This window comes from Gorilla gorilla, chromosome 2 (genome assembly GCF_029281585.2).
Source record: "Gorilla gorilla gorilla isolate KB3781 chromosome 2, NHGRI_mGorGor1-v2.1_pri, whole genome shotgun sequence".
Taxonomy (NCBI): domain Eukaryota; kingdom Metazoa; phylum Chordata; class Mammalia; order Primates; family Hominidae; genus Gorilla; species Gorilla gorilla.
Window position 1 is genome coordinate 170892505 of NC_086017.1, and position 18696 is coordinate 170911200.

Sequence of the window (18696 nt, forward strand, 5' to 3'; positions counted from 1 at the left end):
AGGGAGGTCCTTCACAGGGTCACTCGGGCACTTCCGCGTGGAATAGGAGGCGCCAGGCTCGTGCTTTGGGATGCCGGGTGGCTTCGGCGGGGTAACGAGTCACGCAGAGACGGCTTGAGGCAAGCCAAGAAAATACGGGTGTCGGCGTGAAAATACACCACTCTTCCCAGCGCGCCGCCCTTGCTAACTGGCTGGACCTGCGCCCCTAACGCCCAGTGCCCCCTTCTTTTGGGCCTATCCTGGCCCCTCCAACCCCATCCCAGCCTGCCTCCTGCTCCAGCCTGCTGCCGCGAAAACCGGGACTGCGGACTGCGCCGCGCCCGGCAGCCTCTGGGCATGCTCGGTGGCGGGACCGGCTCCACCGCCAGGAGGGCGCGTCCTCCCTCCCTTAGGGCGGTGACGGCGCCTGCAGCGACTTGCCGCCGCGCCCCGGCCAGGCACACCTTTTGGGGAAGCGGGGGACCACCCTGCCCGGCGTGGGCCGAGAGCGCCCCCCACCCCGAGCCTTCCGGCGGGTGGGAGGAGGGGCCGGCCAGGGAGACGCGGAGGCGGGAGTGAGACCTCCGACTGCCAGCGGTTCCTTAGAAAGTAAAGCTCAGCTCGCGCGCGGACCTGGGCTCCCAGCCGCGGGCGGGGAAGGGGCGGGGAGGGGCGGGGCCGGGCCGGGCCGGGCCGGGCCGGGGCGGGGGGTGGTCTCAGCGCCTAGAGCGAAGTGCGAAATTAGTAGCCGCCCACCCCCTTCTCAGTTCCCGCCCCCAGGGAATTATAATTTCCTGGGAAAGTGTCTGGTTCTCGGAGAATCCTTGGGGCCGGGTAAAGGGGCGCGCCTGGCGCAAAATGGTTAATACAAAGTCTGCGCGCGCCGCGGGGCCCCTCGTATGAAAAGTGTGCGCGCTGGTGGCTGGGCACCCCTTTGCTAATTTGAGGGTTAGTTACCGGCAGGAAGTCTGGTTGTGCGAGAGGAAAGGCGGGCAGGAGGGAAGCCTCAGGCTGGTGTTGGCTCCCGCCCCCAGGCCTCCTTGGGGGACGCACCTCTGACCCAGCGGGCGCAGGGTGCGGGGCACTGAGCCGGGGCATTTGCGGCGGGCGGCGGGAGGCTGGAGCAGGCTTGGCCCAGCAGCTCACTCTCTACCTCCTCCCCCTAGGATTACCGAGAGGATGGGATGGATCTAGGCAGTGACGCCGGCAGCAGCAGCAGCAGCAGCCGCGCCAGTTCACAGTCCAACTCCACCAAAGTGACCCCTTGCTCCGAGTGCAAATCTTCATCGTCGCCGGGGGGCAGCCTGGACTTGGTGTCTGCCCTGGAGGACTATGAGGAGCCCTTCCCGGTCTACCAGAAGAAGGTGATTGATGAGTGGGCGCCGGAGGAGGACGGGGAGGAGGAGGAAGAGGAGGACGAGCGCGACCAGCGAGGGTACCGGGATGACCGCTGTCCGGCCCGGGAACCGGGGGACGTAAGCGCCAGGACCCGCAGCGGCGGCGGCGGGGGCAGGAGCGCCACCACCGCCATGCCGCCCCCGGTGCCCAACGGCAACCTCCACCAGCACGACCCCCAGGACCTCAGGCACAATGGCAACGTGGTGGTGGCTGGCCGGCCGAGCTGTTCCCGGGGCCCCCGCCGGGCGATCCAAAAGCCCCAGCCGGCTGGGGGCCGGCGCAGTGGCCGCGGCCCGGCGGCTGGGGGGCTCTGCCTTCAGCCCCCAGACGGCGGGACGTGCGTCCCCGAAGAGCCCCCGGTGCCACCTATGGATTGGGAGGCGCTGGAGAAGCATCTGGCCGGGCTGCAGTTCCGGGAGCAGGAGGTACGGAACCAGGGCCAGGCGAGGACCAACTCCACCTCCGTAAGTTGGCCGGGGTGCGTGCCCACGCGCGCACACACGCGTACACACCCCGCGCACAGCCCGCACGCCCCCTCCCTGCGCTCCCGCTCGCCCGCGGCCCCATTCATTCTTCCTCGAGGGTGGGGGCCAGGCCGGAGAGCCTGCCGTCTGCTCCCCTGGGGATAAGGTTGCTCGGTCTGTGAGCTGTCTGGGTTTGCAGGATGGGCGGAGAGGAAGGAGGAGCAGCCAGAGGGCAGCGGAAAGTCGGGTTAGTGGAACCGGCGACTCATTTTAATGGAATTACTTATGGAGACCAGGTTGTGAGTCACTTGCCTGAAAATAAATCCGGGGAGATTCTGGCACCAAAAGTCAGTGCCTGCGGGGGATATTTCAAATCGTAATAGTTGTGGCTTTGTCAATCGTGGTGGCTCTCCTCTCGTTGCCACTAATGTCTCATCCATATATAGGCTTGTTCCTATGCACACGCACACATTCGCCTGCCCACACCACCGGTCTGGCAGCGGGGTTCGTTCCGTCTTGCGTTAAGCAGATGCTCCTGTATTTGAATGGGTTGATTTTCCTCCTCTAAGACTTTCTTCCTTTATGAAACCCGAGTTATTGTTGACCTGGGGGAACGGGGTAAATGGCCCTGTCAGGATAAGGGAGGGGTTCTTCCCTCGGTCGCCTGACTCACTCCCTCTGCTGTGAATCCCTCCTTGTTTTGATAACGGAGCCACTTACAGTTTCTTCCCGGAGGCTACTGCCTCAATTCAGGAAAGCCAGACAGGGAGGGGTGCTGGAGTGGAAATGAGGGAGGGAGAAGAGGAGGGCTGCATCTATAATAAGAAGCACTGGCAGGTTCACACTTGTCTCAACATCTTTTTTGCCCCTGAGAGAAGAGCAGATAAATGACTTGAAAGAAAACCATCATGAATGTAGCTCCCCTGTTTAGCACTGTTTTGAGATAAAGCAACAGTTGTAATTTGAAATCATTAATGATGACCCTAATTAGGGCTGAAGGGCGTAGTTGAAAGGAGCTGCTTTCTGTGTGTGGCAGCTGTGTGGCAGGTGGGAAAATGCTTGCCTTGCGGGTAATTTTTGCGACACCAGGACCCCGGGGCTCCTGAAAATTGGGTGCATGCACTTCTGACTTCAGGGGTGAGGATGGTAACTGTATTTCACAGAGAAATTGCCATGGTTCTATCAGAGAGCGCCCTTGGCTGACAGAGCCTGCTGGTTAGTTTCCCCTGGGAAACTACTTAATAAATTAGCATACTCATTTTAATTCCAGCTGTTTAGGAGTTTACCATGGCCATTAACAGACGTGGAATCTTTCCATTACAGTCAATACTATCTCTTATACCTTGCAATAGAAAATATCCTTTTCCCACTTTGTGCTTGAGAAAAATACCTCATTAATACCTGGGCTTGAACAATGAGTGGGAAATAAGCAGGAGGTTAGTCTGCTATTGCATGACATTTATACATTCCAGGAAAATTTAGTACTTGGGTATACATGCAAAGTTAGGGCTTGATGGTGACAATGAGCTCCATTATTCAAAAGTTGTGGAACAAATTGTTTTTGAGCACCCATGTATGTGCTGTGTGCCAGGGATGGTTCTGAGTGCTGTAGTTACACATCAGTCCACATGGGGCTGAAATTCTGGTGAGGGAAGGTAGGGATACAGACTGCCTTCCCTCCAGGAACTTAAAATTTGATGGCTTACCTAGCATCACCTCATACCCCCACCCCCAACGCATCTTCTGGTTATTGTGAAGACTATGAATCTTTCCTTCTTGGGCAGTCTTTGAAACCAGTGGTGTATCCTCACCTAGTGAAGTTTGCATATTTGCATATTTGGGTTTCTTTCCTTCACTTCCAGCTTTCCTGGAAATGCCCCTTCTGGTCATTTCCTCTACAAGTTACACAGAGAAATTTAGATTTCATTGTGTCAAAGCAAGGATGTATACAGAAAAAAGGGAGAAGGAGGTGGCATTTGAGGTTAATGGTGGACTTTTTCATGTTTTGGTTTGTGTTTGAACAAAATTACTAGTCAGTGTTGGTTTAGAATACTGTTTTTCAAACAGTAAGTTTCCCATGAAATCACCTTAACATTTAAAAAAATGAAATAAAATAGAATGTATGATAGTGTATTGCAGGGAGTCATAGTAAAGTTGGTAATTTTTAAAATAGTTTTATATGTATGGTGGGTTGCAACATAAAGTTTACTTCTCACTATGGGTCGCTGTTATAAAAGATTGAAAAGCACTGATTTAAATCCTGTTTAGTGCTGCCTGGAGTAAGTAAGGGAATTTATGACCATGAGGACAGAAACCGGAGAAGAACAAAGGAGCCTCGTGGAAGAGAAGGCCTGCCTTGAAGGAACTGTTCAAATCCAATGATATTTTACTCCTCTTTAAAATGTCTTGTATGAATATATTTAAGTGGCATTAATACACACCACTAGGAATGGGGTATACAATGAAAAGGGGATAGCTTCTCTTCACCACGTAAGCCTATTCCTACTTCAGGGCTTTTGCCCTTCTGTAACCTCTGCTTGGAAGCAAGTGTCTGGTTCCTTCTCATCATTCCAGACTCAGTTCAACTCTCACCAGCTCAGAGAAGCTGTCCCCCACCACCCTTCCTAAAGTAAAGTAACAGCACTGCACCCCAACTCAAGCACTCCTGGTGTATTGTTTTCTTAGTGCTTGTCACTATCTGACATTATCTTATTTAGTTCTCTATTTTTGGTCCCTCTGAAATGTAGGCGGGAGTGCAAGGTTCTTGCCTGTTTTTTAACTGTATAACCTATTGCCTGGAACATGCCTGGGATGGAGTAGGTTCTCAAATATTGAATGAATGAATGAATGTTTATGACAACAACACAACCCATACCTAATCCAACTCCCATTTTACAGTTGAAAATGAAGCCCAGAGAGGTTAAGTGATTTGCCTCAGACCCAGTGAGAAACTTATGAACAGGGTTTTCTTCTTTCTTGTGACACCAGACTAGTTCCCCGCCCCCTTTTTTAATGCTTAAAATAATTTGAAATAAAAGGAAAGGAAGGAGCTCCCACCTCCCTGAAACTTAAAGGGTTTCCTATTGACAAGTCTCTTATTGCACTTCCTTAGAATTAAGTACATAAGTAAACTGGGAAATCATCAAAACCCCCTTACTTATGAGTCTTCTTTTGCAGACAGGGTTTTGTATTGTTTTGTTTCAATGACATACTGTTGTGTTCTGCAGAGCAGGGTAGTGACAGAATCCATGTCTCCTCACTCCACATCCAGTGCTCTTTCCTCCCTCTCAGTTGTGGTGATGCACGCAGAAGGATGACTGAGGTCTCAAAAATGGGATGCCAATCAGCTATCCCTAATTCAGGGAAGATTGAGAGGCAAATTTAAAAATGCACAATGTTTAGGTGGGATTTAAAACCTAGCACTGACCTTCACTTTGTGATGGGTTTAGAAAACTAATCTCTCTCTTGGTATCTGTGGAGGATGATGAGCTTGGATGCTGTCAGGAACTATCTTTGGTGTCACAGCATGGAAGGGCCTGAGGAGTCCTGATGGAAACACTCTAATGACTGGATCCTTGCTCCGTCTCAGAGCTGGGGGCTCAAGACAGACCTCCAGCACCTGGCCCAGCCCTCCACTGTGATGTCATCACCTGGGACAGCCATATCCCCAGTAGTTCGCATTGTGCCTGGCACAAATAAATGCTTGAAACATGCAGAGAGGGTGAGGGGCTCTACCCAAAAACCAGAACTACTCCCAGAAGTGCCCCTTCCATGGGCAGCCCCTGCTCATCTGGTGTCAGTGTGCTTCTCACAGTCCTGCCCTGGGCTTGTATTCCCTCTTGTGCATGAACACTCTTATTAAATTCAAGGGCCATAGATGGAGTAAAGAAAGATTCTGGGGTTGGTGCCTTTGATGTCAGATTAGGAGTCCTGCTTGCAGAAGTTCATGTTTCTCTTAAATTCTCATCTTCTTGCCTACTCTAACTCTGGTGCACAGGACTGGACAGTTTTCCCTCTTATGAGAGTGGGCCACAAACAGTCGGCTTTCTCTCTTCTGCTTCTCCAGGACCTTAGTGCATCACTGTAGCCCTCTTGCTCCTGTTCAAAAGGCTCTGTGGACCTGTTGCCAATTGGGGTGGGAGGGGGGGCACTGCCTCAGTGTACTCTTCCTCCTAAATGGAATATAATTACACATCTTTTTCTCTGTGTTTGTCCCTGAGGCTTCCTGTCCTTCATGGGATGTGTTCCTCCATGTCTAGCCTGTCCCTGTCTCTGGAGACTCAGCCTATTTTGACGCTTTTCTTTAAAAATAGCTTTATTGGCCAGGCATGGTGGCTCAGGCCTGTAATCCCAGCACTTTGGGAGGCCAAGGCAGGCGGATCACCTGAGGTCAGGAGTTCGAGACCAGCCTGGCCAACATGGTGAAACCCCTTCTCTACTAAAAATACAAAAATTAGCTGGGCATGGTGGCGGGCGCCTGTAATCCCAGCTACTCGGGAGGCTGAGGCAGGAGAATCGCTTAAACCCAGGAGGCGGAGGTTGCAGTGAGCCAAGATCACGCCATTGCACTCCAGCCTGGGTGACAAGAGTGAAGCTTCATCTCAAAAATAAAATAAAATAAAATAAAATAAAAATAGCTTTATTAAGGTATAAGTGACATACATCAACTGTACATAGTTAAAATGTACAATTTGATGAGTTTTGACATATATATGGCATATGTATGTGTTTTGACACACCTGTGAAACCATCATGAACATCAAGATAATGAACATATTTAGCATCCCCAAAAGTATCCTTGCACTCCTTTGTAATACCACCATCTTGTCCCTAGGCAACCAACTGATCTGATTTCTATGTTATAGATTAGTTTATGCCTTCTAAAATTAACATAAGTGGAATCACAGTATGTATGGATTTTTGTGTGGCTTCTTTAACTCAGGAAGTGATTATTTTGAGATTCATCCATGTTATTGTATATATCAGTGGTTCGTTCGAACTCTTGCTGAGTAGTGTTCCATTTTGTGGATATACCATTTTCATCTGTTGTTAGACACGTGCATTGTTTCTAGGTTTTGGCTATTACAAATAACATTGTTATGGACACATGTATACATTTTATCTATTTATTTTTGGGATGAAGTTTCGCTCTTGTCACCCAGGCTGGAGTGCAATGATGCTATCTTGGCTCACTGCCACCTCCGCCTCCTCGGTTCAAGTGATTCTCCTGCCTCAGCCTCCTGAGTAGCTGGGATTACAGGCAGCCACCATCATGCCTGGCTAATTTTTGTATTTTTGTAGAGACGGGGTGTCACCATGTTGGTCAAGCTGATCTTGAACTCCTGACCTCAGGTAATCCGCCCACCTTCGCCTCCCAAAGTGCTGGGATTACAGGTGTGAGCCACTGTGCCGAGCCTGAATATACACTTTCATTTCTCTTGGGTGAATAACTAGAAATAAGAACAGCTTGATCACGTGGTAGGTGTATGTTTACCTGTGTAAGAAGCTGCCTATCTTCCAAGGAAGTACTATTTTACTTTGCCATCACATGATGCTTAAAGCACTGAAAGAGGTTTCCCCTTTTCCCATTGCTCTATTCCATCTGCATCCTGCTTTCCAGGACACCTCCCTTCAGGTGGCTGGGTGGCTGCTCCCTCCCTCTTAAGAGAAAACAACAAGAGAGCAAGGAGATCACTTGTCACATCCAACCAGTCTTTACTCCTGTTGTTTAAAAAAGGAAAGGAATCATTTTTAAATTAGAGAAGAGCTCTAGCTGTAGACTCAACACATTTTAAGTGCAGTTTTATTATTTTTTAGTGCCTCTGACAGGTGCATTTTCCTCATTTAATGAGAAGATAAGAACAATTTTAATTGACACGTTAATTGAAAGCAAATTCTTCTGACGAAGTTATTTCCAAAGTACTTGAAAATAATGTGTCTTTTTATTTGTTTATACTATTAGCTAGTAGCCCACTTTTTAAATTACCTACATTTCTTCCTAGAATGGTACTAATTATAGGTTATTTTCAATGTATTATTCTGTAAGAATTACAGCCCAGTTACTTCTTCCCCATCAATGACACACTACTAAAGTAGCTTGAATGGCTGAGTAGTTTATTTCCTTAGTTACTTGGGCTATGTTTAAATTACACAAGTGTCTGTTTTTGTAGACTGAATTAAGATGTCTTTAGTATCCCTACAAAATACAGTAAAGTTTATAAGTTTAATAAGTTGTGTGATTCTGCAGCCTGGGGCACAGCATTGAAAACATTCTGTGTGGAATGCAGCTATCACTTATTCCTGTTAGTTAGAGAGCATGACATGACAGTGTTAAAATTTTTTTTTCTTTTTACTGTAACTGGAAATTACCAGGGTGAAATGTATTCTGTGTTTCAACCTTTTACCTTGAAATATCTAGTACTATAATGAAAAGTTCTTTTCTTACTTTCCTATTTATGATGATTTTTGCTTAAGAGCTGCAAAGGCTGCTCTGTCTACTGGCATGTACTCTAGACTTCAAAGAAATATGGTTAGGTTTTTGTCTTTGTTGTTTTTTTTTTTAAATTAGGTTGCAGGCAAACCACATGTAAACAATTCTTAAAATTTTGAAAATATACCATTAGTTCTGGGGCTATCTATGTGTATATACAATTAAGTTATTATTGGATGGAGCATTGTATTTTAGAACAGTCTTTGAAAATGTAGTTTGATTAAAATAAATCTTTGCCTACCAATTAGTTTGTACATAGTGGACCTTTAAGACATCCTCAGGAAAATTTTCAGGATGCACATCTAAAAAACAGAGGCAGATATTCTCATCACACTTGAAGAGCTTCTTGAACAACTCACCACTGGCATCACCTCACCTCCCTCCATCCCTTCCTGCTCTGCCTGCATTTCCAGTTCCAGACTCCTTGCTGGCATTCCTGACAGAAATCTCACACCTGACAAAAATCAGGCCAGACTCATCAATTTCTGATTTTGGTTCCCGGCTCTTTTGGTGACATCATAACTACTTTTTTTTCAGACAGTCTCGCTCTGTCGCCCAGGCTGCAGTACAGTGGCACAATCTCGACTCGCTGCAACCCCCATCTCCCAGTTTCAAGCAATTCTCATGCCTCAGCCTCCGGAGTAGCTGGTAGTACTACAGGTGCCCACCACCATGCCCAAGTAACTTTTTAGGGATGGGGTTTCTCCGTGTTGGCCAGACTGGTCTCGAACTCCTGACCTCAAGTGATCCACCCGCCTTGGCCTCCCAAGTGCTGGGATTATAGGCGTGAGCCACCACGCCCGGCCCATAACTACTTTTATCTTGAATTCTCTCTTGTCTTCTTATGGGTATGTCTCTTAACAGTCCAACTATCTTAAGTCCTCCCTCCCCCTTAAACACATATTACACATTCCCTGAAGTGTAGACATTTTATATACAGTTGTTATCTGGTTGGTTAATGTATTTTGTGCCAGCCTTTCTCTTTAGTTCTTTAATTTACTCAAAGTTGCTACACTATAAACTTTCTTATTAGTGCTAAAGTAGTAATTCCAGGTCCTTTCTTAAAAGCTTATCCAAATGCTGTGATGTTGCATTTGCATTTTATTTATTTATTTATTTTTTGAGACGGAATCTTGCTCTGTCGCCTAGGCTGGAGTACAGTGGCGCAATCTCAGCTCACTGCAAACTCCGCCTCCCGGGTTCAAGTGATTCTCCTGCCTCAGCCTCCTGAGTAGCTGGGACTACAGGTGCCAGCCACCATGCCCGGCTAATTTTTGTATTTTTACTAGAGACGGGATTTCACCATGTTGGCCAGGCTAGTCTCGAACTCCTGACCTCAAGTGATCCGCCTGCCTCAGCCTCCCAAAGTGCTGGGATTACAGGCGTGAGCCACTGTGCCCGGCCTACATTTGCATTTTAAAATAGAAATTTGTTTTTATTTCTGGACCTCTGTCGCTGAAGAGATGAATGGTCTTGTTTTCTTACTTTTGAAAATCGGTCCTTAGTGTTTTAATGAAAAGGGCGTTTGCGGGTGCTTTTCCTTAGTTGCTTGATACTCCTCGTGCTCTCAGCACAAATGCACTTTCTACTGTCACAGGGAGACTATTTTGCACTAAACCTTTGTAGAAATTCAAGTGTCAATTGTGAAATTGAGCATTTTCAATAGCAGGGTAATAGGATTTTAGAGATAGACAGGGATTCTGGGAGATCATCTCATCAAATGCTATTTTCAAAGGAGGAAACTGAGGTCTGTGAAGATTACACATCTTCACCCAACTTCCTCAGCCCAAGCCTGACCCAGCCTCAAGTCACCCGACTCCTACTTCCCACTTTTAATGACCTGTGCCCCCACTTCAGTGCTTCAGCAGATGCCACATTTTTAAATTGTTTTTTTTCTTTTAAAAATGAATGGGTGTTCCCCAAATTTAATTTGGAGTACAGATCCAGTTTCATAATTTAAGAGCTTCCAAAACTGGAAGTAGATTCTAATTTTTATCATTTGATAGAAAAGATTTCATTTTGTTGATTTTTTTCTTTTTTTAAACCTATGTTGTCAGAACAATTATAAAATTGCTTTCTTCCTTTTAAACTTCAGCTCATCACTGTGTATATTTCTAGCAACAGAACAGTGCTCTCCCTGGATGATAGAAAGCTAGCGGAGAGAAGATCTCTGTGTGGCTCACCCCACAAGTGAAGACAGATTTTGTTCTATCTAAAGAGTACCCTCCAAAAGGAGAAATAACAAAACCAAGAAAAGGCTAGTAGGAAAAGTACTTGTGGGGTTCAGAAGCAGCCCATAAAATAGTCTAGATTAAGATGGCTGGCGTAGTTAGAATATGTGTGAGAACTTCTTATTCCGACTTGTATGCCACTTATTTGTACTTAGAATTTAAAAGGCTTGCTGATTTGTAGTGTTTTTGAGTGTTCCCTGGTGAGAGCAAGAAATAGAAAAATGAATATAAGGACAGGGAAATATATTTGGATTTTTATTTGTGTATTTCTCCAGTTAAATTTGTAGGGCTGAACTGTCCTTAATTATTTGTTTCATATCCAGGATAGTTGTAATAATCATTCTCCTTCACTTACCAAGTCTCTCTTAAAATCTGCAAGAGCTCTCCTTGTTTCTCAGATGGTCTTGCTTCTTTTTGTTGTCTGTGTGTTTGTTTTGTCTTAGTTTTGGCTACTACTTCCCTTTTGTGAATAATTATCTTCCTGTCTTCTGAAAATGGAAGATAAAAAAATAATAAAATAAAAAGTAATTGTTGCCCTTTATATATATCTGTTAAATAATTATGTCAAGCATGTTCTCCACTGATCCTTATCACTTGTCTTTGTCTGTTCTCATTTATGCATATACTTAATCTAATTTTTTCTCTCCACTGACCGATTTTTCAATATTTGCATCATTTTATGTTATTTTCATTTTTTCCCTACTCTTGCGGTGTATTTCCGGTAAAGTGTAGGTAGTTCAAAAGATGATGTTTAGGCTAGGAAAAGCCCAGGTGGTAGGAATGATCCCAGCCAGTGTTTTGTTCAGCCCCAGGTTGATAGTTTTTTAAAAGGCACTTGTAAACCCATTTTTTTGCTTCCTCTAACCAATATGAGGTTGTATTAAAGCCAAACTTACTGAAAGCTAAAGTTACCAACTTTCTTAGTCTGATTTTGTGTATCAGGTTTTCCAATTATTGCCACTTGTATCTGTACATTTTACTGATGCCTCTGTATCTCCACCCAAACATCTCATATTTATGTGTAATCAAATAACCTCTTTGGCTTATCCATCATCAGCAATATCACATTAATCATTTTTTTTTCTTTTTTTTCTTCCATTTCTCAGAGTCTCTTCTTAGTATTTATGGTTCATGAAAGTGACTGTGCATCTTTCTTCCTTGGGATATTAGCATAGTAGACCCAAACAAAAAGCTTCAATTTTTATGGATTCCAAGAAGCAGTGCATTAGTCTGCAGCTGATTTCTGCAAATTCATCAATTCAAGAGGGTTTTATTGCCCATGTCTGAGATGATTGATCCCTTCAAAACTCTGCCGTATAGAAATAAATGTCTTAGTTATTCACAGAGTTAGTTTTTTGTTTTTGTTTTACAAAGTATTACAAAAAGCTTCTATCAGGAAAGTGTGTGGGGTTGGGCTTTTCCAGGTGCAGAGGCAGGTGATTCTCCATTTGCCACAGGTTGATGGAGCTGCTTTTCAGGATGCTTGGGAAAGGGCAGAAACCCTCTGCAGCCTCCCAGCCAGGCCTGCAGACAGCGGATGGTCTGTCTGTGCCTCCCTGGGCATACCCCAGCTGACTGGGTCATGCTGTTGCCCCTCAGCAGCACACACCCCTTGCTTCCTCCTCTGAGATCTCCCCACTGTGGTCCTCAGCCTGCCTGTTTCGCCTTTCTCTCCTGTGCAGGTTACCAATTCAAAGTCCCTAAGAAAGTGGCTCATCTAGCACAGGGTGCCTCTGGTGGCCAGGACCCCCTGCCAGGCCCACTCTTGTACTGTTTGATGTTGGAGAGATGAGGGCAGGCACTCCCTAGCCACCCAGCTGTGCCAGTGTTGGCCTGCTCACACGTGGGTTGTAGGCGTGCCTGGAACAAAACAATTGGTAAGTCCTGGCAGCTCCTAAATGAATGTAACTTGATTCTGCTTCCTTCTTGGTTTGCCATATATGGAGAGAACTTTGCTTTCTGAAAAAGTTTAAAGGGAATGAGGTAATTTCCTCATAATTCCTAAGATCTCCGGCAGTGTTGTAAATTTAGATTTGAGGTTAGAGTACTAAAAAATAAAAACAAAAGCAGCAAAGCTGCTGTGCTCTGAAATGCCAGGGTGTTTTTAATGTCAAGTCCAGCAGCATAATAGCTTTTACCTCTTTTCCCCACCTAAAGAAAGAGTAGTGTTAAACTTATTTCCAAAATAAAAGGAGTCTGAACCTCTAGGAAACTGGTACAGTATCATCTTAGAAAAGAACCTAAAGGCTAATCTACACTCATAAAAATAACATGTTTTCAAATAGTTTCAGAACCAATTCAGTCTCCTGTTTTTCTCTTCATGACACCAGTAGCTAAAAATTACCCTACTTAATGAAAATTGCAGACAATTTTTTTTCTTTATGCAGTCTTACATAATTTTTGGTCCATTTTGACCTAGTCTGACATTTTATTTTGAACAACTACATCTTAAGTGTTCTTTTTTTTTTTTTTTTTTTTTGGAAGATTTATTGTGAAGAGCAAAAGAACAAAGCTTCCACAGTGTGGAAGGGGACCCGAGTGGGTTGCCCAGTGCTCTGTCCTTTTTGTTTCCACTCTAAAATTGGTTCAGCAAGGAGTAAGAGAGTAGACCACTGGCATTTTATTTTTGAACACTTGAATTGTATAACCAGTAATCTGTTAGAGTTGTTATCCATCTTACAGTGACCCCATCATCTGACCCAAATAGCGTTTAAAATAAGAGCTCATTCTAGAAGAACAACTTTAGGCAGCAGTAACTTTAAAACATTTTGAATACCTGCTCTACTGTGGTATAGTGATCTAAATATTAGATTTATTTTTCTTGTGTCTCATATAGAAACTCTAAACAAAGCAGATGAACAGTTGTGTCTGTACTAACACGTGACTAAAACCTCTATAGAGTTCCAGTGTGCTGAAAGCCAAATTAAAGCTCTCTTTTTTTAGTAAACAATCACACTGGGAATGAGAATATTAGAGCCAAGAGGGAGTCCAGAGCAAGGGTGGTAAACTCGGATGCTTCCAGAGGTCACATAGATAACCCATTGGAGCAGTGGGCCCAGTGGGAGAGGACCATGGTGTCCTGGAAGGTATGTCCCAGGGGTAAAGAGGCAGCTGCTGTCACTTGCCGCCTGACTTCGTGCCATGCCAGAACATGATGTCAGTGTTCTGATGTGTCAGGAGAAGCCCAAGATCCAAGCCTGAGATGTTATGAGAACTATCTTGACTATTACATATTGGCAAACAACTTTAAACATACATATACATTTGTGAGACTAACAAATATCTGCTGTCCAGAATACTGCCCCTAGGCTACCAGTTACCTATCTTGCTCCTAATCCAGCCTCCTCGCTTTTCATATGAGAAAACTGAGATCCAAAGAGGCTAAATGTCTTACCTGAAATGAGGATAAGTTGGGGCAAGGTGGGACCATTTGCCAAGAGGTCTGGTGAGATTGTAGAAGTAAGGAATCTTAAGGAGGAAAACCCATGAAGGAGTGTTGCTCTTATTTATTGACACTAGAGTAGCTTTTTTTTTTTCTCCTTTCAATGCTTAAAATAATGAGAAACAATAACATCCAAAGGAAAAAAACAAGACCCACTACACACCTCTATTTCACTTAATTTTTATACATATCCCATTACTTAGCATTTACTTTTCTCTTTCATCTTCAAAGCAGTTCAAAAATTGATTTGTTATTTGTAGTCAGGAAACTGTGTCATGATTTATTTTTTATTATTTATTAATAACAAAAAGGGAAGAACTCCTTAAGAACAGAGTATCTGAAATATAAACACACACACATATGTGGCCTCAGCTGTTTCATCTGCTAGAAATTCATCTGAGACCATTTAATTCCAAGGTGTGGTGGTGAGTCTTTATAAAATTTCTTGTTATACAGAACTAATGAAACTTCAATATTGCTCAGTCATATTGAGACTTTATTTAATTTTAGCTGTCGTACATAATACAGTGGAGGACCTGTTGAAAATATAAAGGTTGGGACTCTCTTTTCCTCTTTGGAACTATTGGCTCTAAGTACAAAGTTAACATAGATTCCAAATAAACTAAACAATTTTGGGATGTTTATTCACTTTTATTTAGAAAAACAGGAAACTTTTTTTTTTTTTTTTTTTGAGATAGAGTCTCGCTCTGTCACCCAGGCTGGAGTGCAGTGGCGTGATCTCGGCTCACTGCAAGCTCCGCCTCCCGGGTTCAGGCCACTCTCCTAACTCAGCCTCCTTAGTAGCTGGGACTACAGGCGCCCGCCAGCACGCCCAGCTAATTTTTTGTATTTTTAGTAGAGACGGGGTTTCACCATGTTAGCCAGGATGGTCTCTATCTCCTGACCTCGTGATCCACCTGCCTCGGCCTCCCAAAGTGCTGGGATTACAGGCGTGAGCCACCGCGCCCGGCTAGGAAACATTTTTTATGTTAGTTTTTTTTTTTAAACTTATTTTGGAATAATTTTAGATTTGCAAATAAATTACAAAGATAGTACACAGAGTTCTCAAATATCCTTCAGCAGCTTCCCCTTATGTTAATATCATATATGTCTAGGATACATTTTTCAAGCTATTCATTTTTCAAGAAATGAACATTTACCCAATACTATCACGTAACCTACAAACTTTATTGAGATTTGTATTGGCCTTTGAAATTTAAAAGGGTATACTAAAACTATTCGACAACTGTAATAAGTAATATATCCTCATAGGCTGTGACTTGAGGAGGGAGGGGAGAGTTAGGTTCCTCCACATTCTACACTGCCCCTCCACAAAGCCATCCCAAACAGGCATGAAATTTAAGTAAACATGGTGCTAATATATTTGCTATGTAAATGCTTTTGAAGACAAGTCTCTAGCCTCCTCTTCCAATCAGGTTGCCTTGCCTCTATCCCTCCTCGGTGGAACTCTGGTGCTGCCTCTGGAGAAGACAGATGGAGTGAAGGGGCAGATAAAGAGAGAAATATGTGCACACACGGCCTGTGGAGGGTGAATCTCCAGTGAGGGGGCTGTTTTGTGAGTTCTTAAGTGTAGAAATAAACTTGCCCACAGTCTGCTTTCCATCTGGGCTGTGGACAGCCACAAGTTCTCACTTGTTATTTGCTCTCTGATATCCAGATTTTTTATTGTTCTAAAGTAGGAAACAACTTTTCAGCTTGGTAGTTTACTTCTTTAAAGTTAAGTTTCTGGTGGAATTGTGAAGGCTCTATGAATGTCCAGTGGAAGTCCTGGGAGAGGGTACATTACAGGCAACTCACAGAGGTGTAAGCGACCTGTGGAACAAATGCCACTCAGAATGTGAAAGGACTGGGGTTAAGTCATGAGGAACAGATTAGAAATGGCATAGAAAAGGGTTTGGGACTCTTGCAGGAGTGGAAAAGGGAAGGGAGATTGGCACATCAGGATGTTCAATATTTGTTGACTGATTGAATGGTCAGAATTTCAAAAACTAAACCACTAATGGGCACCAGGCATAGTTTTGTTGCCAATAGAAGGATGTCCCCGGCCAGGTGCAGTGGCTCACACCTGTAATCCCAGCACTTTGGGAGGCCTGAGTGGGCAGATCACCTTGAGGTCAGGAGTTGGAGACCAGCCTGGCCAACATGGTGAAACCCTGTCTCTACCAAAAAAAAAAAAAAAAGTTAGCTGGGCATGGTGGCACACACCTGTAATCCCAGCTATTTGAGAGGCTAAGGCAGGAGAATCACTTGAACTCAGGAGGCGGAGGTTGCAGTGAGCCAAGATCGCACCATGGCACTCCAGTCCATGAGACTCCATGGACTCCATCTCAAAAAAAAAAAGAAGGATGTCCCCATGACTCAGTGAATTCTCATAGAGCATCTGGTTTTGTCAACAGGATCGGTAATTTCCTTTTGTTAAAATTTTTTTTAACTAATTGTGTGTTCAATATATTGTGGATTATGATAGCACTAACTCAACATTTCTTTCAGGAAAATTGTGTTTTCTGGACCACAGTAATTTGAATAGCTCATTCAACTTAGATATTCTCTTGAAGTTCATTACATGCTGTGCTGGAGGATGGGACATATTGGAAATACCCTCCTCTATATTCTTAGGTTCTTCCTCCTATGATGGATGTTCATGGGTTTTGGTACCCAGCATGAGTTACCCTTCCTAAGAGCTCCCAGCTTCCCTTTGGGGGACTACCTCTTCCGCGTCATGTGTGATTTTGGTGGAAGAGTAATTACAAGTAGCTGACTCATGTTCTGGGAACTTCAGCTCCAGTTCCTTCTCCTCCCCTGGCTCTGCTGCAGGTAGAAGAGCTCCCGGGAAATTTATGTCTAGAGCATTTGCAGCAAGGTCCTCAGGGACAGTTGGAGGCCCTCGCAGTGTTGACTGCTGCCAAACCCATGCTATGAAGGGACCATGGCTGTGACTTCTGCTTCCTGACCTTGTTTCTACTTGTTTCCAAAGTGCTGCTCCAGTGTCTGCCTCCTGTTGATTCTGTGGGTTTGTTAGCCAGTGTTGGTTTTAATTGCTTGCAAGTCGGGAACCCTAATTAATAACAGTGGGCAGTCTCTTGACTTAGGACTCAAGTTCAAACCATGACAGTTGAAGACCCAGTATTAATAAATACATTTCTCTTGCCCAATCATTAAATATCGAAGGTGTAATGGACCTTAAAGCTCATCTGGCCCAAACCCCTATACTTACCTCCAGTGGTGAGGAAATAAACACACCAAGTGAAAGAGATGTTCAAAGTATCATAAATGTAACATGCCAAGTTGGCATCCTACATAGAGACATCAGGGCTCATTGGTCTCGGCTTCTTGTCCACACACCCTCACCGTACTCCTTTACCTCTGTGACCCATAGTGTCCACTTATGGGATGGGATGACAGGGAAGAACCTAGGGTGGCACCAGTGACCTTGGAAAGGGTCACAGCTAACTAGCCCCCATAGGGATTCGACCTGTGACTCTGGTGGTGTTAATACCAAGATTCAGACACTGAGCTGAAATGTCAGCGTCTAGCTGCATCCACAGGTGTGCCTGTGTGCTCTGATGCCAGCTCAGATGCGTCCACTTGATGAGGCTGAGACGGTGCATGAGGAGGTGGTTATCAGCAGCTCCAGGAATCAGATCATCATCTCCTTATGATTATTGGGATAAAAACAACTAGTTTTACAGCATAAATTTTATATTTTTAATGTGAATTAAAGATTGCTTTCTAACCAATCCTTATCTTATAGAAACTGTTTTTGTGAGTTCTAAGTGTAGCATGTCTCTGAGTTCTGTGGGGGTAAATGTTCTGAATCCATTTTGGAGCAAGAAATATTTATTTATTTGTTGAGACAGAGTTTTGCTCTTGTTGCCCAGGCTGGAGTGCAATGGCATGATCTCGGCTCACTGCAACCTCCACCTCTTAGGTTCAAGCGATTCACCTGCCTCAGCCTCTCAAGTAGCTGGGGTTACAGGAGCACACCACCACGCCCAGCTAGTTTTTGTATTTTTAGTAGAGATGGGGTTTCACTATATTGGCCAGGCTGGTCTCGAACTCCTGATCTCAGGTGATCCGTACACCTTGGCCTCCTAAAGTGCTGGGATTATAGGTGTGAGCCACCGTGCCCAGCCAATAAGTTATATTTTTAAATTGCTTATGTGAAGCTTTTCAGCAAAGCATAGCACACAAAATGATGTCTGCCAAGAATTTTCTTAATATATGCCATTATTTTTTCTTCATAACTTTACTCCATGAGTGAATATTGATTGAATGCCCACTATGTGTTAGGTATGGAGTACAGAGAGGAGTGGAAGTTGACAGGGACTGTCATGTCATGGAACTTGTGGTCACACAGGGAAGAGTGACAGAAATCACATCAACACACATGGGTGCATCCCAGGAGGGTGACAATGGTGCAAGAAGTGGACAGACACACACTAAACCTGACCTAAGGAGTCACTTGTCATCCCTTCCCAGGACAGGGCTTCTCTGTGGCACAGGACCAGTAGCCTTCATACCCTTGCCACTAAAAATCTAGAAAACAGCCAGAAATTATTTTAAAAAGCAAGCATGTTCACATTGTGTGCTAATTAATAATAATAGCTATTATGTATTGAATTTATATGTAGAATAGGACTGTGGTTCTCTGAGGTTACGGGCAGTCTTGCT

General features: G+C 44.6%; 1 protein-coding gene and 1 long non-coding RNA gene across 18 annotated transcripts in view; one reads left to right on the forward strand and one right to left on the reverse strand.

Moving 5' to 3' along the window:
- SCHIP1 (schwannomin interacting protein 1) overlaps positions 1 to 18696 on the forward strand; it is an 819796-nt gene that overhangs the window by 686650 nt on the left and 114450 nt on the right. For 8 of the 17 annotated variants that reach the window (XM_055381911.2, XM_063704328.1, XM_019024462.4 and 5 more), the window contains one exon: positions 1146 to 1841. In XM_055381911.2, the coding sequence (XP_055237886.1) occupies positions 1146 to 1841 (696 nt within the window). Of the gene's footprint in view, positions 1 to 423; positions 589 to 789; positions 928 to 1145; positions 1842 to 18696 lie in introns of those variants that run through there. The other 9 variants (XM_055381912.2, XM_063704329.1, XM_055381913.2 and 6 more) reach the window with 6 other exon arrangements.
- On the reverse strand, positions 2085 to 5418 carry LOC109026362 (uncharacterized). The gene is made up of 3 exons (XR_002005380.2): positions 5269 to 5418; positions 4999 to 5194; positions 2085 to 2446 (listed from the first exon to the last, which is right to left on the reverse strand). It is a non-coding gene; the product is annotated as an uncharacterized lncRNA (long non-coding RNA).